Source organism: Phocoena sinus, chromosome 14, assembly GCF_008692025.1.
Source record: "Phocoena sinus isolate mPhoSin1 chromosome 14, mPhoSin1.pri, whole genome shotgun sequence".
Lineage (NCBI taxonomy): Eukaryota > Metazoa > Chordata > Mammalia > Artiodactyla > Phocoenidae > Phocoena > Phocoena sinus.
Genome location: NC_045776.1, coordinates 71,160,925 through 71,182,444, shown reverse-complemented (window position 1 = coordinate 71,182,444; position 21,520 = coordinate 71,160,925). Strand labels below are relative to the sequence as shown.

Genomic DNA, 21,520 nt, shown 5'->3' with positions numbered 1-21,520 from the left:
CATCCATGGGTCTTAGCTTTTGAGAGCCAGATAATTTGAATAGCGACACAAATCAATGTAAAGTCACTGCCGTGGTTAGAGCTTCAGAAGAGGAGTAAGCATGCCTACGTGCCACGACAGGGGCCTGACAGTGATGTGCTGGAGGATCCCTCTTTGGGTGGAGTCTACATCTCTACCCCACTGATGCGGGGCACGCCGTATGACTGGCTTTGGCCAGCGGATTGAGGGCGGAAATGGGTCTCTGCCAAAGTCTCAGGATGCATCACATTTCTGTTCACTCTGTGTGTTTCTGCTGTCACTGTGAGAAGGACATGCCCTGGAAGCCTGTTGGTCCCAGATGGTGAGAGACCCATGGAACAGACACGGGTCCAACCTGCAGTCTGCAGCTGAGCAGCCCAGCCAGCCTGGCCAAGGTCACTGACCTAGTCAGGCAGCATCCAGAAAGACTTCCTGGGAGAAGGGGTGCTTAGGCTGAGAACTGAAGGACGAGGAAGAATTTACCAACCCAAGTGAGGAGGGAAAGGTGGTGGGAACAGCAGGTGCAAAGGTCCTGTGGTGGGTGGGAAGAAATGTGTCGCACATGAGCGACTGGTACAGGAGAGCAGAGGGCAAGAGGGGGATGTGATGAAGAGTTTTAGTACTGGACCAGAAAGACTACACAGCCCTTAAAAGGAATTAAGCAAAAGGAAGGAGGGACCGGATCAGGTTCTCATTTCAAAAGCTGAGGAACTGAAAGCCATTCTGGGTAGCCGGAGGATGCTTCTATAGCACCGACACCATGCTGAACACTGCTCTGAGCCCTTTTCATGTAGTAGACAACTGATCCTTTCAATAATCCTTTGTGGGTTTTATTTGATAGATGACGAAACTGAGTCCCAGGGAGAGCAAATAACTTGCCCAAGTTACAGAGCTAGCGAGAGGCCCTTCCAGTGGGCGTGGGCAGCAAAGCCGATGTGTCCGCCATACTTGCGGTTGAACTCTGCCATGAGGGCCTTGTAGGGGTTGCGAATAAGGTTCAAAGCTAAGCCATCCTGCCGCCCAAGACTGTGCTCTTCTCCATCTTGGTCTCCCATGCCCATGAGAGTTAAGGCATTTGGATGGGCTCTTCGAAGCCAGTTAGAATGCTAATGTATCAATACTAGACCTTCAAGACACTGGCTGTGTTTCCAACTCAAATGAGTGATCTGGGACATCGTGTCACCTCTTTGGGCTTCAGTTTCCTGTATGAGGTGCCCAGCATACAGTAAGTGCTGAAGGAATGACTTAAATGGAGGGAAGGTCCCAGGCACATAGTAGGTGCTTAATAAGTGTCTAATGTTGACGGAAGCAGGTGAGGTACCCAGGACACGATACTCAGGAAATGTTTGTGGGATGTAAGTGAAGGGAAGGTACCAAGCATATAGTAGGTCTCGATAAACATGCCCAGGTGAGCTGAGCAGCACATAGTAGGTGCTCAGGAAGGGGTATTCCCATGCCCTCCCAGGGGGTCCTTCCCGAGCTCCTGCCCCCGTTCCCTGTTCCCCTCCGCCTCCTCACCTTTGTTGTAGAGAGAACCGTCGAAGTAGTAGCTGCCGGTGTAGAAGCCGGTGGCCAGCTCGATGAGGTGGCGAGCCCACGTGTTGCCGGCACCTGGGAAGCTGGCCAGAGCGATGAGCTGCTTGGACTTGGCTGGAAGGAACCTTCTGTCCATGCAGCGGTTGTCTGCAAAGGGCAGGGCACAGACAGGGGTCAGTGGCAGGGGCACATCAGAAGGAGCCTGTTTAGAAGGGACCAGGGTGTGAGTCCCATCCCTGCCACGTCCCAGCTGTGCGACCCGGTGCTTTCTGGGCCTGTTTCCTCATTTGGAAATGGGAAAATGGTTATATGAGATAATATATGAAAAAGGATAAGTACATGGTAGGGATTCAATAAAAGTCAGCCAGGAGGATGAGCCTTCTCTCCAGCCTCAGTTTCTCCCCTGTCCCACTGAGTCTCTTATCACCCCCACACCTGCCTCCAGATTAAAACTCACAAATGCCGTCCATCTGCATGGGACTGAGTCCAAGGTTTTTATCTTGACCTTCAAGCCCCGTGTGGCCTGGTCCTTGCATCCTCCCAGGCTCACGCCACCCACATGCCCTCCCCTCAAACTCCCCCACCTGCCAGCCACTTGGTTCTTTCACTGTCTCATCCGTGCTCTGCTCCTTCCTGACTTGGCAGCTTCAGGTGCACTGGTCCCTCAGCCTTCACTGCCTCCTACCTGCCTTTGACTGCTTATTATCCTGCTCTCTGCTGAACTGGACCCTTCCTTCCTCCCTTCCTTCCTTCTTTCCTCCCTCCCTCCCTCCCTCCCTCCCTCCCTCCCTTCCTTCCTTCCTTCCTTCCCTCCCTCCCTTCCTTCTCTGACTCCCTGGGCTATCATTAGTGTACTATGTCCATCTCTCTTGTATTACTTTCTGCTACTGTAATTCAAATAATTATTTGTTTAGTCAGAAACCCTGCCCATATTGTCCTTTGCTGATTTACTGGCACTTTCCATACTATCTGGCATCCACCTAACCATCCATCTACCCATCCATCCATCCATCCATTCATCCAAGAAACATTTATTATCCTTACTTGCTTTCTCACAATAGCCCTTCAAGGGAAAAGTCTGAAGTCCTAAATTTAAATTCCAATTCTGCCATCTCCTTGCTGGGTAACCTTGGAAAAATGATGGATCTGAATAAACCTCAGTTTCCTCACCTGTAAAATGGGAATGCTGATAATGATGACATCCTGGGGGTTGGTTAGGAGGGTTAGAAGAGAGAATGGGTGTTGAGTGTTAACACAGGGCTCACATGCTGTGAGCTCTTAGTATTGATGCTGCTAGCCAGAGACCAGGTCTCTTCCCCGTCATGCAGGTTTAATCTGTTTGTTCAGAGGAGAGCAGATTTTGGAAAAAAGCAAACCAAAAAGCATCTTTATCAAGCCAAGTAGGTGTCTGGGAATGGTTTTCACGGGAACACATTGCAAAAAGGAGCCTAGATGCAAAACTTTCTGGAGAGTGGTTATGTTTTATATTTTGATAGGGGTGTGGATTTCATAGGACCCAGTTGGCATCAAATAGTACACTTAAAATTTGTGCATTTCAAAAAAAGAAAAAATTTGTGCATTTCACTCTATGTAAATGCTACTTCAAAAAATCATAAGTGGGGCTTCCCTGGTGGCGCAGTGGTTGAGAGTCCGCCTGCCAATGCAGGGGACATGGGTTCGTGCCCTGGTCCGGGAAGATCCCACATGCCGCGGAGCAGCTGGGACCGTGAGCTATGGCTGCTGAGCCTGCGCGTCCGGAGCCTGTGCTCCGCAACGGGAGAGGCCACAGCAGTGAGAGGCCCGCGTGCTGCAAAAAAAAAAAAAAATCATAAGTAAATATTGAATTATAATTAGTGATATGCAGACTGAAGTGTAATGATGTTTGCAACTTACTCCGGAATGCATCCAAAAATAAAAATTGAGGGATGGAGAAATGGAGAGATGTATGATAAAGTAAACAGAACAAAATGTTGACAGATGTAAAATCTGTAGGATAAGTCTAGCAGGTTCACTGTGTAATTCTTTCCATTTTTTTCTGGAGGTTTGACATTTTTTCATAATAAAATGTTGGGAGAGAGAAAGAACCTGGCCCCTCAATTTCCCCTGAAAACAGAATTCTCCATTCAAATACTGCCTGGGCGGCGAGGATAAAGCTGGTTATTTTCAGCACTAAAAAGGAAGTTTATTTGGTTCTTAAGCTCCACAAATCGAAACAGATGCTGGAGGCAGTGTTGTATATAGTTTTGGAATCAGACAGACCTGTGTTTCGATCTAGGATGATCATGGCCTAGTTGTGTGACACTGAACAAGGCTCTTCACCTCTCTGAGCCTCAGTTTTCTCACCTGTAAAGTGGGGCTAATAAACCTTACAGGATTAGATGGATAATGCGTGTGAAGTATTTGCAGTGTATGTTGAGAAGCTGAGATTAAGAGTGCAGGCTCAGGACCCAGATTGCCTTGGTCTGAATCCCAACTCTGTTCTGTCCTAGCTGTGTGACTCTGGCCAAGCTCCTCAACCTCTCTGTGACGAGTTGCCATATTTGTAAAATGGTAATAATAACAGCACCTATGTCATTGGACTGTTATGAGGATTAGATGAGTTAATTCAGTCTAAACAGCTTAGTACCCGGCACACAGTAGGTACTCAATAAATGGCAGCCATCGTGGACCAGACTCTTGGCAGCCTCATGAACCACATGACTCTTAAGCCACCCCAGTGTGTAGGGCCTGCAAGTGTGACATGGGAAATTGAACACCAGTAATGGCCTGGGGCCAGGCACTGGGAATGAGCAAACCCATCAATCAGGGGCTATTGAAAAGGCTCCAGTGTCTCTTCTGTCCACATCAAAGCTGTTCATGGTCATGGGATAATTAAGCTGGGTATGACCCTTCCCCCAAGCTGGGGTAACACAGTTCTGCACAGAGTAATCAACACTTCCTGGAAACTAACAAACACTCATCCTTTCTCACCAGAGTGTAAATAAAGCCAAGGGCCACACTGGCTAAAGACATTTCTGCTCACTGGGCTCTTAGCAATATTCAGCTGCCATGGAAGCAGCCGCAGTTGGCCACCACCGGTACCCCCATCAGGCCAAACAGGGGACAGGCTGCTGGTGAAGCTGCCACTAGCTCTTACAGCACCTTTGTAAAAATCAGATAAAGGTTCCCTCCCCTTCCTCTGGGCAGATGTGCTGCCATCCAGAGTGCACAGCATGACAGACAGAGCGCAGGCTGGCTTTCAGGCATTACTTTTCTTCTAGGTTATGCCTGTGCAGGGCTCAACCTGCCCGACCATATATGGCAGCCTAGTTCCTGGGAGATGAAGAGGAGGTCTAGCCCAGTGGTGTTTTGTTAGCTCTCCAGGCTTCAGAGGGTGCGGGGAGTGTCCTTGGCACTGTGGGCAGAGGTTTCTAGCAGGGACTTTGGAGTCAGAGACCTGAAAGCAAATCACTCTTGTAGATGTGTGATTATGGCCAGTTCTCAATCTCTCTGAGTCTTGGTTCTCCCATCTGTAAAATGGGGATGGTACCATCCTGATCATAGGCTAACTGTAGGCTTCCCATCGTTAAATGAGATGAAGCTTGGCATAGGACTGCACATCGCAGGTGGACAGTTTTTTCAGATATTGGGGTAATCCTTCACGGGTTTCCTTTGGGCTGAGCATCCCAGCAAGGCACCTTTCCAAGTGCCACCACCTTTCATGATGCCTCCATCAGGAGAAAAGATTTTCATCTAGAAATATTATAAACACCATGACCTCAGGCAAGTCCTTTACCTGTGCTGAGTCTCAGTTTCCCTACCTGTAAAGTAGGCATAATGACTATTCCTGACTCACAGGAAAGCTGAGGGGAATCAGTGAGGAAATGCATACGAAGGACTCAAGACTGAGTCTGGCACAAAGAAAGTCCCTAAGTGCTACCATCACCACCACCACCACCATCGTCATCACAGTCTGGTACCCCAATAGATGGAAGAGGAGATAAACATTGAGTGTGGGTTCCACTAGCAAAGGAAGAAGGATAAAAGCGGAAAGGATGAGTGAGACAGAGAAAGAGAAGAAAAAGTTATAGGTAAATTTGCAGAATCCTAGAATTGGAAGGCTAACAATCTACAGCTTCATTTTACAGATGGAGAAACTGAGGCCCAGAAAGGGGACACGACTCGCCCAGGATCATGCAGTGGGTCTGTGTTGAAGACCCAAGTCTCCTACTCCCAGATCAGATGTTTTCCCATTCAATCTCACAGCCCCCATTACAGGAAGAGCCACCGAGGGGGTCTTCAGTATAAGGGATAGAGATGAAGGTTTTCAGAACCATCCCCCTTGCCAGGGGCCCTCCCTCCATTGCCCATGCAGGATCTCTAAGCCTGGCTACGCTCACCAGCCCTGCCTCTGCCCTCTGCCCTCTGCTCTCTGGCCTGAACAGTTCTCTTGCTGACAGACTGGCTGGAATGGACTGGCTGGAGCATCTCTGGGAGGGAGGCTGCTGGGAGAGTTTCTGGGGGTCTGCTGGGTCGGGGCAGACCTGGCTTACCTTGGACCTGCGTCTGATACACAATGAAGTAACTGGGTGTCCCGCAGCTCTCAAACTCCTCCGCACTGCACTTCTGGGCACAGAGCTGTTCGTCCTCTCTCTCGTGGAGGGGAAATCGCGTAGTGGGGAAGCCACAGTGGCAGGCGGTGCCCGCAAGGGCTGCCAGTGGGTACTCCTGGGGTTGAAGCAGGAGAGGAAAGGGAAGAAAGTCACCAAATCCCTGGACAGCCCAGACTCTGGATGCAGAACAGGATTTGCGTTCCAATCGTCCCCTTCTCCATCACTCTCCCCAGCTCAAGGGTCCCCAAGCTTCAGCAGCAAGATTTTGCCTATCTGCGTACCTCCCGTACTATTATATTTTCCAGCTTTTTTGAGGTATAATTAAGTAAAAAATTGCATCTATTTAAGATGTGCGACTTGACGTTTCCATGTACGTATACATTGTGAAATAATCACCACAATCAAGCTAGTCAACACATCCATCACCTCACATAGTTACCATTTTCTTTTTTGCTTTCCTGTACTATTATTCATTTGTTTCCTTTATGTGTCAAGTCACTTTTTAAAATTAATTTATATATATATATATATATATTTATAATTTTTGGCTGTGTTGGGTTGCTGCACACGGGCTTTCTCTATTCAAAGGAACTATTTATTACTCCTGAAAGTAGCACTGGTTGGGAAGTATCATTTCCATACATTTCCATACTGTAAACCCCAATACTACAGAAACAAAACCACGTGATTAAATTCTAACTAGGCACTCTGCCTGCCAAGAACTCGAGCCTGGGGTCGACTCTGTTTTTCCTGCAAAAGGGAGATTAGTTGAGGGGAGAGAGGTGTTAAAGATACTTTAGCACTGAAAAGCAGCTTTCTCCTGGAGGTCTTGAAAGAAAACTGAAAAAGAAAAGTTTTTCTTATGGCCATGCATTATGCCAGAGTAAATCCTCTGTGCCTGACAGTGATATGAAGCCCATGCTTTGGGAAAAGCTGTCTGAATTCTTTCTTTTAAGCCAAAGAGGATGTTGATACCTACCTGTAGCCACAGTCTTTGCTGGGAGAGCTGCTCCTAATTGTTTTATTTGTTCTATGAAAGAGCTAAGTGGGAGCAGGCTGGGCCTGAGATCTGGAGGGCAATGGACTGTCCTTGGTCCAACTTGCTTCTGCTCAGACGCATGGAGCTGAATTCTCCCTGGCAGCTGGTCCAGGAATAATGTGGTAACAAACCAAGGTCATACCGCCGTGGCTGGTTCCGGTGAGCTTTGCCATGGTAGGTAGGTTTGGTTTATTTCTCACAGGTGTTAAATATGAGCTACAGCACGTAGCCGAAGATCAGAGAGAAGCTGATACAGGTGGGTGGACCTGGGCTGGGACTGATGGTATTTTCTAGCCATGTTGAAGCCTCCTCTGACACCCTAAGTCTTTCAGACCCTCCACCACTTGACACAAGCAGCTCTGGACCCCTGTCCACTTAATCTCCTCAATTTCCCTCCTGTGACGCCCTAAGGAGATTAGAAGAAACTAGAAGAGGGAGGTTTGCAGTAGGGTCTTCCTGTCGCCCCCCACCCCGCCCACGCAACCTGCCCACACCTTTGCTTCCCTCCAGTCCTATGTGCAGCTTGACCCTCTTCCATACTGGTTTGCCCTGTGACCTCACTGTCTTGTGTTTGTCCTCCGCCTCTGGCTGATCTGTAGGTTCCTCCAGAGCCCTCAGGACAGAGGAATGTCCACCTGGAGGGGATGCCATGGGAGGGGGATTCCTGCCCAAGAGAGAAAGCTGGACAAAAAGATGGTCGAACCTTCTTCATTCTTATGAACATCGCCCCTGACCTTCCAGGATGCCTCTTGGGAGCAAAGCAAGCACTCAGGAAATGCTTGGTGACTTGAAGTGGCCTAGGCTGCCCTTGAATGGTTCCTGGAAGCCTCTCTGTGGGGTCTCTAGGGTAGCTCAGAAGTCAAGAGAACAGATTTGGTGTCAGTCCCAGTTCTGCCACTTGCTTGCGCTGTGAGCTTGGGCAAGTGACTTCGTCTGTCTGAGCCTTGGTTTTGTCATCTGTGAAATGGGGATGAAAATTCCCAACACCTAGCTTTGTTGTGAGAGGTAAACTGTGTGACCCGTGGGGCAGAGGGCTGCATGGAGGAGGTGCTCGGTAAGTGGCAGTTTCTATGATGATCCTTTCAGTCTTCCTGAGACATGCTTTGTGAATTAGGAGACTTGATGGAAGAAAAGCCAAGCAGGATGAGTCAGAGCAGGTGGGGGCATTCAGCAGTTGGGGCGCACGCTGAGCACCCAGGAAGAGCCACAAAGTTGGCCCCCAGCAAATGTCAGCATCATGGAGGATAAAGACCATATCTTGTTGACTTTGCACCCCCAGCACTGAGCACAGGGGCCTGGCACAAAGCAGGTTCTCATCAAATATTAGCTGAGTGAATGAATGAAATGGGCAGCCACCTTCTTGTGGTTGGGGAAGGGTGGTTCTCCTTTGGACCCTCGTGTAATTAGCTCACCTTGAGTGAAGGAGGGAGCTCCTCAGACATGAGTGGAGGAGGGAGCTCCTCAGACATCACTGAATGCCAGCGATGAGCCTAGCTCTGTGCTGGGTATTGGGAGTGGTCACAAAATGTTTTAGGCCACAGTCTCTGCTCTTGTGGCGTTCCCTGTCTGGCTTGGGAGGAAGGATAAACAGTCACCCATCAAGGATCTCAGGCTGAGAAAGGATCAGCCAGTCGGATCATCCAGTCCAACTGATATCCAATGTCCAAAGTTCCGTATGCCACAGCTGCTCTGCCTCTGCTTGCATACCTCCAGTGATGGGGAACTCACTCTGTCCCAAGGTGGGATTGTCCTTGCCTTTACCTGGCAATCTTCTACAGACGCTTCTCGGCCCAGTTCACACATGGCCCTCATTCCTGAGCAGTCCTCACTATTAGAACAAACACACTTCTTTGGAGGGAAAGAAATGGGCCCCATGTAACTCCTACCCTTTGGATCCACATGAAACAGTCAAATTCCCCCCATGTCACAGATCACAGTAATGACCTCTCTCATCCCAGCTGGGCTGCTGCTCCTCCAGACAAGCATCCCGTTCCTCCAGCTGCTCCACACCACCCTCCCCAGAGCTCCGTGCACAGAACCAGGCTTACCTTCTCTGTGCAAAGGTCCACACACTTGTCCACAGACATGTTGGGCATGGCAGCCGTCACGGGCAAGGCCAGGGAGAGGTTGTCGGGCCTGCGGAAGCAGCCTCGGAAGACTGCACTTCCATCTGGAGAGACAGAGGGAAAAGAACTAGTCAGATGTAGGCTGGGAGAACCACCTTCTAGGCAAGAGTCTCGCCCAAGGTCACGCAGTGAGCCGCAGTGGAGACTCATGAGCTAGAAAATTCAAAGAATGTCCTCAACCCTGGCATCTCTGTCAACAACACAGGTCACTGAGATGTTCTTGCTGGGCCTTATAATCCCCTTTTCTTTGTCACCACTCCTATGTCTCGCTTTCTCATTCTTGGTGGTGGCAACTTTTCATTTAGGGAAATGACAGATGCCATGGAGGATTTTCGTGATCTCATCAGGAGAGGGTTGGGCATTTGAGGACGGAGGGAAGAAAAGGGTCCAGAGCTCTCCTGCCCGTCCTTCCAGCACTGGGGTGCCCCCCTCCCTCCCATTGTCCTGGGCTTTAGGGGAAAAACCGGGGCCTCGGGAGTCTCTGCCCCACTCAGTGCTCTAAGGGACTGATTTGTTGGAGAGATTCCCCTTCAGATAACCTAATCTGGAAACATCCCAGCTACACAACAGAAAATTCAGAAGACGTTGCTATCTCTTTAATAGAAGTCATCCTCAAAACAATACTCAGAGATGTTGTCTTCAGCTGGGTTTACTTGAAGCCGAACCTGAGACAATGTTTTATGGCTTCTCAGGAGAAGCAGGACAGGGCAGGGGAGGAGCTAAGTAAGCATGTGATCTTGGCTGGGTCCCACCTCCAGCCCGGAGGGTAAACTGTACCACAGAGTTGGTCCCACTTTAAGGAAAGGGGCCGACCTTAGCCCTATGTGCCCCCCTCCCCAACGTCTGTCATTTGGAAGGCTGCTGGGGCAAGGGTCATTTTTCAGACAAGGGGGCAGACGTGAGCCATTAGTGGTAAAGAGGATTTGGGTGGGTACCCTTTGCATCCATTACAGGTGTACACAAAGACATCAATAAGGATGCTCATTGCAGCATTTATTTAAATTAACAGGTGAAAGACTGGAAGCAACCTTGTTGTCCAACAATGAAGTACTGGACAAATAAAGTAGGGAATGACAACACAATGGGATTCTATGCCCCATCAAAAATAATGATGTTAAAGGTTACTTTAAAGAGATGAAGATGTGTTCAAGATAGAATGTTAAATAAAAACTGAGACCATGAAACTCCACATATTATAAAATATCAATTGTGTCCGCAAATTCTCTCTCAGTGTAAATCTCTGGAGGGACACAGACTAATACGTTAACAACCATGGTTATCTCTTAATAGCAGACGTGATGGTTAAGTTTTGTGTCAACCTGGTGAGGCTATGGTGCCCAGTTGTTTGGTCAGACATTGGTCTAGGTGTTGCTGTGAAGGTTTTTTGAAGATAGGATTAATATCTACAGTTCGTTGACTTTAAGGAGACTTAACAGAGATTTCCCTCTAAAACGTCGGTGGGCCACATCCAATCAGTTGAAGGGATGAGGGGAAAAAACGAGGTTTCCCAGAGAAGAAGGAATTCAGCCTCTGCATGTCAGGCTTGCCAGCCTCTACAGCTGCATGAGCCAGTTCCTTAAATCAATCTCTTGATTTATATATTTACATATATCTTACTGGTTCTGTTTCTCTGGAGAACTCTGATAGGATATAGGCAATTTTTATTTCCACCTTTTTGTAAAACTCTTTTCTAACTTTTTCGACAGTGCATAGTTATTTTTTAATGTAATACAGACAAATTTAAAAAATTATAAGTGGCCCCTGTCAAATTTATCTAAAGACTCATGGTGCCCATTTTCAATTGGGTTCCACTGTTCTCAAATCTGAGCTGTATACACTTTTCTAGAAGCACAGCTTTCACATAAAATAAAGGACACTGTTGATGCAGTGAATCAAAATCAGGAGCACAAAAGTAGGTGCCATTTACTGAGCACCTACTATGTGTGATCCACTCTTCTGAGAACTTTGCGAATGCCATCTCATTTTACCTTCCTGGGAACTCTGCAGGGTCCAAAGTAAACTCTCATTTTACGGATGAGAGACACAGGGCTTAGAGAGGGGAGGTTATGTGACAATACCAGGGATGCACTGTTAGCGAAAACGTGCTAAGGATTATCTAAGAAAGACAATGCTAATCCTTGGGGAAAAGTGAAGCAAGCTACAAAAATCAACAACTCTGATACAACTCTGTCTTCCCCTGCACAGTCCTGCATTGGGGAGGGTCTCAGATCCCCCAGGGTGGTGGCAGAGGGCTCCAGGAAGGAGCCCTCTTTTTTTAGCATATACGTATATATCTATATTTAAGTGCAGAGAAAAGGATATGAAATTACTCCCCGGGCAGAAGGATGGTGGAGGAGGGGGGAGGGAGTCTAGGAATGAAAATTTTAAATCTCAGCTGTCAAAGGCACCCTAGTGATTACCTCTACCACCTGGCACCATGTAGCCTGAAACTGCTCATCGTGGAGGCAAGTCTAGCAAGCTGAGAAGACATCTGGAATTGGGTTAAATGACTGATTCCCGGAGCATGCTGCAGGCTCCCGCCACCCAGCACCATCTCCTCCATTCCCCACCTCTCACTCTAGGCTGCTGCGAGAGGCTGGTGAGAAGTGATGGTGGTGGACGCTGTGGTCCAGGCCTCAGTCTCCCCACATGTAAAAGATAGGGAAGGGGTTAGACTATGCAGTCTCTTCTGTACAGGACAGCCCTCCATCCCCCAAATGAGGAACTGCCAGACCCCAAATGGCACTAGTGTCCCGTGGGGGAACACGGGACAGTCTCCCATCCTGTGGCCCAGGATGCACCGAGGGACGCGCCATTTCATCGGTCACCCTGAGGAAGAGTTAATGATGCTCAGAGAATGTGCCGTACGAGGTGAGGATGCGGAGGGGGGTCAGGCGTTTAAGCTAAAGATTTACAGCAATGAGATGAGAAGCCGGAAGCAGTGTGGACGAAACCTCACGTCACCAGAAAACTTAGTTAGCTGGATGCCAATCAGGTCCCAGGGCAGAGATGCTGGCCTTACTCTCAGAAATAAGGGGACTCGCCTTTTCTCTTTAGACTCCACCAGTGTTTACTGAGCCCGCACGGATGCCAGGCTCCAAGCTGGGTGCTTTGGCTCCACTGAATCTTCGCAGCAGCCACGAGCAGTAGCTGCCACGGCTGGCTCAAGGAGGCACTCTGGCTTCCAGGGTCACAAAGCTGTCTAAGGACAGAGTGAGATCAAAGCCAAGTTGCTCTGTCTCCCAAGTCTATGCCTCTTCCAATAATAATAATGCTACTATGATGATTAGATGCTTATAGTCATATCATAATATCATTGTTATCATCACAGCCACTGTATATGGGTCACGTGCTATCAGCCAGGAACTAGGTTCAACTGTTCACACGTGTGGCCCCGTTGAACCCTTGCATCATTCTGGTGGTATAAGGATCCCCATTTTTACAGATGGAGAAACTCAAGCCTCAGAGGGCTGAAACCGCTTGACACAAGTCACCCAGCTTATAAGAGGCAGAGCTGAGACTGGAATCTAAGTCTGAGATGCTTCCATTCTTGACGATCTTATCGAATGCTCTCGCCGTACCAGGCACTGTGTAAGCACTTGATATACTTTATCCTCCTAATTCCTATAAAGAAAGTCTCACTCTCTCCATTATACAGAAGGGGAAACAGAGGCTCGGAGGGGTAAGTGGCTTGCCTAAGGTCACACAGCTGACAACTAGCAGCATCTGGATTCGAACCTGGGAACATCTGAGCTCAGAGTCCTCACACTCTGGACTGTCCCTCTTTAAGGAACCACCCCCAGGCCCTGTTTGAGCATTTTCAAAACACTGTGACATATATTCACTCCCCTTTGACCACTAATCATTCACAAAGGCTGTCACTCTGGGGTCTCTCAACTCTGGAGTTGGATTCTCTTTAAGCACCTAAAAATGCCTAGAACTTGACACTGAGTCTCTAGAACCATATTCAAGTTGTTAACCTGCCCCTTCCCCACCAGGACCCTATTCGAGGGACCACCTTATAATCCTCCTGGGCCCCAGCTGGGGCAATGGTTTTGGGGTTGAGGCCAAGGGAGGCCCCTTCAGGACTGGTGTGGTCCTGGGTACACTGTAGGGGTGCAAAGCCCACCCACCACCTTTTATCCTATAGGGTGGATCCTTCCTGGAGCCCTCTTCCACCACCCTGGGGGGTCTGAGACCCTCCCCAACCCAGGACTGTGCATGGGAAGACAGAGTTGTAGCAGAAGGCATTGGGGGTTTGGGGGTATGTGTGGGTGTGAGGGAACCAATGGGGCAGGAGATGCAGACCACGAGGGTAGCTTGGGCCTGGTTGTAGTGAGGGTGTGTCTGGGAGGTGGGACTCCTGTGCACAGTGTGTGTGAGAGGGAGGCAGTGTGTGCATCTTGTGTGTGTGTGCGCGCGCGCGTGTGTGCGCGACTGGGTTTGTGATGGTGTGAGTAGAGATCTACCTATTTGGGTGCGTGGATACTGAGCTCTGAGACTACAAATGTGCCCCCGCGGACCTGGTTCATCTGAGCGCATTTGGGTCTGTCCACGTGGGAGTCTAGGACCCTGTGTGAGCAGGTGTATGTCCACCTGCCTGCCTGGTCTCTTGACAGTGGGCACTGGGCTGTGGCTGTGTGCTTCGGGCTGTGACTGTATGCTTGTGCACTGGACCTCTACGGGATGAGTCTTATCAAGGGGAGGAGACATAATCTTGGAGGCTCTCTCTGGGTTGCCTGGCAACCATGTACCAGAGAGAAGAGCTCCCCCTCTTCTACCAGAAGGCCTGGCTGAGCCTCAGCCAGCCTCCCACTGGACTGGCCCAATGCCACCAGGGTTGGGCATTTCCCAACAACCCCTGAACAGCCAGCACCCAGATTCGGACAAAAACTTTCGTCTCCTCAGTGCAAGGCCACTTCATGCTTGAGCCACACGAGAGAGCAGAACAGGAGGGTGGGCCCCTCTGCTGGAGTCCAGCCCAGACTGAGTCTTTCCCCAGGGTGTCAAGACCACAGAGACCCTTCCACCTGGAGCCCACAGACAGGTGCACTGTTGGTATCGGTCCAGCTCCTGCATATCACAGAACGCCTTGCATATGGGTCTCTGTACAGGAGTGTGTGTGTCTGACCGTAGGCATGTGAGAGCAGGAGTCCACCCATGGTAGTCTTTGGAGTCACCTGCTATTAGGGGCTCACCCTTGGATCCTCTTGCAGATGTGACCTTGAGTAACTGAGGGCACTGGGGTATCACTCAGGGCCCTGTGAGCTCACAGGCTCTTCATCTAGGCCTCTGGCCAAACGCTCTGCCCTCCTATCACCCCCAGCTGGATGCCTGTCTCTTGGGCCAGATCAGCACGCATCTCCAGATGGCCCCGAGGGCCCAACTCTGACCCAGGGGCTCCAGAAGAGGCCATCCGGCCTGGCACCACACCAGAAGGCCATGGTACTTCCCAGGACCATGGCACTTTTCTGGATGAGCTGCCCTGGCCAAGGAGCAGAAGACCAGTGGCTCAGAGACACGAGTTCTAATCCTGACTTTGCTTCTCGTCCCTGACAGGTGGCATCTTCACCTGTCAAACGGGCAGCTCTCCTCCACACGGTGCACACAGGCAGCTCCACCCTTCTTCACTGACCTTGTCATGTCTCCTCTCCTTTCGGAGGCTCAGTATTCTCATCTCTCAAATGGAGGCATAAATACTGGGTGGATCATTCAGAGCCGGACATGAATGAGATTTGTCAGTACAGTGGAAGGGACAGGCAAAGAGCTGTGAATCTGTTTCCTTATAGGAAGCAGAATTCCTACCCTGGCTTCTCCCCAGATGATTTTCTCCTGCCTTCCTGGATGCCAGGAGGCCAGATTGCAAGTGTGGGAAGAGGAAGGAAGACTGTAAGCCCAGCTCTGCTGAGACAGGTCTCCCTTTGACATTTAAGCATCCGCTGAGTCCCTGACCCTCCCGGCTTAGAAAGCAGAGCTGAGCTGAATGCCCTGAATACCAAGTAAGGTGACGTTTTCAGAGGCCTTAAAGGGCCAGAGAGGGATCAGAAGCTGCTGCTGTGAGTCTCTCTTTGGTCAAGGTGTGCACTGGGGTGGTGGGGGGAGGGGAACAGGTTTGGGAAGTTAGTTCTAGGAGCAGTAAACCTGCTGGATGTGGGGTCTTCCTACAGTCCTGCCCATTCTTCTTTTGGAGGGAAACCACATAGATTCACAGAGAATTCTGTGATGTCTAACGGGAAGGTCGGACTCCCAGGGATCTGGGGAACACTTTGGAGGCCACCTCTCTCTGCAGGTTGCTCTCCATTATGGCTTGGTGATTGGAACACTGAGAACATGCACGGTGGCCAACACGTTGAATCCTCCTGCTACCCTCATTTCCTCCATCTGTAAAATGGGTTGCGTCACCGGTTCTCCACACCAGTGGTGAGAGGTTTTCTTTTCTCTTACGTCTGAAAACAAAAGAGAAGTGGCCAGCCTGGGTCCCTTGACCTTCCTAACACTCTTCCTGTGATACAAAGAATTTTGGACTTCCACAGCAGTAGGTAGATGCCTTCCTGTTTGCAAAAAAGCTCTCGTGCCCAGCAGAAAGGGCCTTGGTTTTGAATTCAGACAGACCTGGGTCAGCAACTTACTTAGCTGTGTGTCCTTGGACTGAGCCTCAGTTTCCTCATCTGTATATGGGGATGATTATCTCTACCCTGCACAGGTGGGACAGAAGGCGACGCAGTGACATTCACAGTGCCTGAGACCTACCAGGATTCAGTCAATGTGTCTTCCTGCTCCTTCTTCATTGCTCGTTCATGATATGTGAAGGGTGGCTAGACTGCAGGTAGGAGACACAATCAGTGCCCCATTAATACACTCCTGGCACTCTCCATCCCAGTACAGGCTGACAGTGACCTACTGTAAACACCCAGGGTATGTGAGGGACAGACTGCACTTGCCAGGGAGTTAATCTCCCTGGGAGCCACCCTCAGCCAATGATGGGTGAATGTTGGAGGATAAATACTGCAGCTTCCTGCTCCTCCAATGGGACATCTCTGAAGCACGCTCTCCACAGCCTCCCACAGCTCCCCGGTGGGATTAGGCCTCAGCTGTCCTCAGCAGTGACCTGCTTTGTAAAGCGCAAGTACTGGCTCCTTCCCTTTCCTTTCTCACATCTCCACTCCCCTGGAGCTGCATCCTGGGGTCATGATTCAAGTAAACCAGAGCTCACATCCTTGTCTCTGGGAGAACCCAACTTAAAATATCTTGGATCTTTGAGCATTCTTGATTCACAAGGGGAATCCTGCACAGAGTTCAGAGCCACTGCTCTTCACGGCCTGTAGCCTGTGAGAATGGCGCTCCCTGGAGTTGTGCAGTACAGAGTCCGTGGACAGCAGCAGCAACCCTGAGTAGTGTCTTCCTAACGACCAACCCTTGCTGAAGAATAGCAACGAAGGTAATAATAACAGCTGTTTACTGTATGTCGTTAGTGCTAAGTATGTTACACATATCACACCTCAATTAATCCTCACAACAACTTAAGAGGTAGAGGATGCTAGTATCCTGTTTTGCAGGTGGAGACCCCGAGACGTAATAAGATTTGGTCACTTTTCCAGCTCATACAGCTAGTGGGGAGCAGAGTAGGGATTTGGCCCTGATCCTATTTGACATCACATCCTAGGTTCCCACCTCTCTGCTATTCTGCAGGAGGCCTGCTGAATTCCAACATGGTTGGGCTCCAGAGACCCCATGCCAGCCACCTGAATTTCCCAGAAACCCTCTGAGGCTCCACAGTAGGGGTCCAAGGATCACAAAAGCCCATGCCCCACATTCTGATAATGTCCGCTCTTCGTCGCCAGGCCAGCTGGGATGGTGCGTGACCTCGGAAGCTTGGAGTTTCTACTAGCAAGAGGCGAGCAGAGCAACTGTTCATCAACTCCCTTTACTGGGGGCAGATGAAGAACATCCTGGAACCAGCTGCAAGTATCTCTGAAGTCCATCATCTCTTTGTTCTGGGGCTTCACAAAGATGAGGTAAATCCCACCAGGCATCAGCTTAAAGGCAGGCGTGGAAGAGTTCTCCTTGGTTTGAAAGAGGCCATCACCCCCTGGGTAATTAGGCCAAGCTCTACTGCATTAAAGATGCTGGTGAGGAGGAAAGGCAGTGAGCTGGGAGCTGTTAATGGCTACCTATAATCAGAGAGAGATTGAATTACACAAAGAGCCTAACTGTCCGAGGAGAATTCAAACCAGCTATTTTTAGGCATCACCAGAGGCTCCTGTGAGCTGTTGGAAATTCAAATAGCTTGAGTTGGGTGCTACTCGGAGTGAGTTGAGGAATTTTCATTTCAGGAAGGAGGGTGCATCACCACTACTTCATAACAGGCACTGTGCTATGTGCTTCCTCAATTCTATCTCACTTGGTGGCCAGAGCAATCTTTCAAGGTTGGAATTGTCCCCATTTTACAGATGAGGCATTTGAGGCTCAGACAGAATGAGTGGCTTGACCAAAATCAACACAGCAAGTAAGTGAAGGAGTTGGGATAGAAACAATGTCTGCCTGGTTTCAAAATCTACAATCATTGCTCCCATAGCCTTCCTGGATTACGGTTCATGGAGAAGAGCAAACCAATTCTCCCCCATCATGATGCAGAAGGAGAAAAACTTCTCTAGCTAACATCTCCTTGGCCCGACACAGCAGAACACATGAAGACCCATATGAATTATAAAATTCAGGGGTCCCAGGCATATATCAAGGGAAAGGAGAGGCCTCCAGGCCCGGCAAAGAAGGAGCTAGACATAGCCCATCCATCCAATATGACTTTCCATGGTCATCTGAGGCTCCTCTCAGCAGAACTGGTTAAAATGGAGTACCAGTGAACAAAAAATACAAGCATTGCACAACGTTTCCCTTCGAACCTTCAAAGACAAAAAATCGCCAGAACTAGTAACAGTACACGAGAGCCACCAGGTACAGTGTGACCCACGAGTCAAGATCTACTGTTTCAGTGATAACATGAGCTTCATAATACTTTCACCAAGATAGAAAAGAAAAAACAAGAGGGAAAAGTGCCGAGTCCTGGGAGAGGCTGGTCTGCAGTCATGGGGGTTTTAGGCAGCACTAAAGGATTGTCAGCACCACGGACAGCCACCCACGGGCCCCACATACATATTGTATATTTTGTGTAATTCTAATGAACCTTGCAATGCGAATCTTGCAAGAATCTTTCAGGCAAATGAAATCTCTTGCAACACCCTATAAAGCCATAATACTCTCAAATCACCAGCAGGTCTCTGCCCCTGGGAGGAGAAGCTACACTTGCTGACACATTTAGCAAACTGCTGTGAAAAAATGTAATCCAACCAAGAAGGAAGTCCATTTCTCGGTTCTTTTCTAACAAGGGCAAAGAGTCCGTGTGCCTGAGTGTCTGTGGCAAGAAAGAATAGCAGGATGCCTGCAGACATTTGCTCTGCCAGCCTTTTAATGCTCTCACTACTATAGGAGCATTCCATCACCTCGGAAACACGCAGGCTGGCTCCCCACACAAGGTGGACACCCCACCAGAGTGATGCTTGGGTGATAATAAGCCTCCTTTGGATCTTCACAATCATGAAGAGTTCTGTGCCACTGCTCAGGGAAACACAATTAGGACACGGTGTTAATAAAAACTAATGACTCTACAAATGGAATCTGGTTTCCACCATATCTGTTTCCTGGAGTGTTTGCTCATTGCCCTCCCTAATGTAATACATGCTAGCGTCGTGTGCCAGTGGAAGGCCTCCCTTTCTGACTTATTTGTGTATAAATCAGATCTCAGGAATGGGAAGCCACTGAGTCAGAACAAAGGCACTGGATGTTCTGTATGGTATAGAGTCGGGATGCAGGGCAGAAGGAGAGGTCAGGGGTCAAGGAAGAAAGGAGGTAAGTTAAATCCAAGGAACACTCCCAAAAGAGAGGCAATGGGGTCCAAAATCCAATACAAGAGGTCAAGGTGTCTACAGCACTATATAGAGTTAGCACTCAAACTAGGAGTCAGAGACCTGGGTTCCAGCCTATGCTCAGTCCCTAAGAAGCGCTGTGGCCTTGGAAAAATCATGCCTGCCCATCATGTCTAGAAATTACCTCTCAGCTTTTGCACACTCTATTCCCTCTGCCTAGATCTCTCCCCCACCCTTTGGCAATTTCTTGAGTCTGGATATCCTCCTCTTTTACACCAGGCAAAATGCTATGCATCTTTCAAGGCCTTAGTCAGTCAGCCCTCTCCTGTGGGGCCTCCCGCAGGGCTGTTCAGTTTAGCCACTTGTGCTGTCTGGGCCTCAGTTTCTAAAGCCGTAAAATGAAGCATCAGTGAGGAAGGTGCTTCCAACAGGTCATTCAAAACATCACCTTTGATGATCCTTTTGTTCATGGCTGAATACACGACTCTCCCTTTCACCTGGAAATCTCAGAATGAGATTCAGCTCAAATGTTGCTCCCATGGCTCCTATATATACCTGCCATGCTTGAACAGATCCCACTCGTCTTGGCTCTGTCTCTCCACTAGACGGTGGTCTCCTTGAGGGCAGGGACTGTGCTTTATTCCCCATTGTCCTCTCCATGCCTAATACACATGAGAGCAATCAAGTGTTTAATGAACAGTCCCCATGCTCTCTCCAAATACCATGCTGCCAACTGGGAGCCCACCAGGAGTCCCAATTTGACAAACCATCTGTCTCCTTATCCAAGCCACTTCCATTCTCATCTCAGCTACAGTAGCCTTGAGATTAGTAAGGCTTAGCTTTCCTTCTGGAGTTTCCAGCTGAAGGTGCCCAAGCTTCCAACCTTGTACAGCGACGATTCAGAACAACTGGGGTGGACTTAGAGAATCCAGGACTCCCCTCTCAGTAGAAATGAATGGGTTCCCCGTCTTCGACATAAATACAAAGGTTCCTTTCTCAGATGGAACAAAACACCACTGCAGAGGTGGGCAAGCTGAGGGCCACAGCAGCATTCCCATCAGCCTCAGGGGTTTCTCACCAGCCACCACCCAGACAGCCCTGCCACTGCTACCAGGGCAAAACACACCCAATTGTAGCGGGATCTAGTGGTCTCGGTGTGTTGAGGTTTATATATTTCACCTGATGACTGAAAAATCTTTGTTGGTCCATGAGAGTGTTATTATACCAGGTGATCTCAATAGTGTGTATGTGTGTGTGTGTGTGTGTGTGTGTGTGTGTGTATGTGTGTGTGTGAGAGAGAGAGAGAGAGAGAGAGACAGAGACAGAGACAGAGACAGAGACAGAAAGACAGGAGAATGTTCATATTACCCAGCCAATCTGAACATTAACCAAAAGGAGGTGTAGCTGATAGTGGCTGATGACATACACAGCCCAATTCTCCCAATTTATCTAGCTCAGCATCATCCACTAGAATGTTCTAGTGGCATCAGCTTTCCCTCTAAATACACACAACTTTAAGGCCATCTCTTCAAATGGTCAACGTCACCATCAAAATAATGTAAACATTGGCATAAAGAAATCAGTATTGGGGATGATAAATCTGCTATCAAATTAAAACCTCATTACACTAATGGCCAAACCAGAGACTTGCTGTATGGACATCATCCAGCCTGGATTTCACACACCCTCCCCGCCCTCTGCCAGCCAGACCTGCAGAGCTGGAGGAACTGAGGCAACGATGGGGAGGCAGATGGTGCCTCTGTTTCTAGAAATCAGCCACTTTGTAAACTGGTGGCACGCGGGACCCCGTTGTAAAGCAAAGCTTGAACAGGGCTTCAGAAACACGGGGTTTGGAAAACAGAACACAGTGTCAAGCACACCAGCAATGAATTCTTATAAACAATGACATTCATACGGAAGAGGCCTTTCTCTGCATGCAGACAGGCATTAAGGTTCTGCCAAATCCACCTGGGTGGGCAGGCTGACATTCTGGGTGCAACTTGTCAGCTCCATGGAGGTCTAAGGCCTTATTATTCAAGGTGTGGTCCATGGACCAGCAACCTAGCATCACCTGGGAACGCCTTAGAAATGCAGAATCTCACCGGCTGAATCAGATTCGCATTTTAACAAGATCTCCCTAGGGTTCATTGGAGCATTCAAATTCGGGATTCTTAGTTCTGGATTCCTATTCCTACCTCAGGACTGCATCAGAAGAGTAACCAGGACAAACCTCAGCCCTCTGTCTTTCGTCAAGGCCATTAGCTCTTCGTATAGGTCTGAAGGTCACCT

At 49.1% G+C, this 21,520-nt stretch overlaps 1 protein-coding gene across 4 annotated transcripts in view; it reads right to left on the bottom strand.

The window, feature by feature from the left end:
- The window catches only part of WSCD2 (WSC domain containing 2), a 98,174-nt gene that overhangs the window by 8,587 nt on the left and 68,067 nt on the right, over positions 1 to 21,520 (bottom strand). For all 4 annotated transcript variants that reach the window (XM_032603606.1, XM_032603607.1, XM_032603609.1 and 1 more), the window contains 3 exons: positions 9,234 to 9,355; positions 6,087 to 6,261; positions 1,537 to 1,701 (listed from right to left, as the gene is read on the bottom strand). In XM_032603606.1, coding sequence (XP_032459497.1) covers positions 1,537 to 1,701; positions 6,087 to 6,261; positions 9,234 to 9,355 — 462 coding nt within the window. The remainder of the gene's footprint in view (positions 1 to 1,536; positions 1,702 to 6,086; positions 6,262 to 9,233; positions 9,356 to 21,520) is intronic.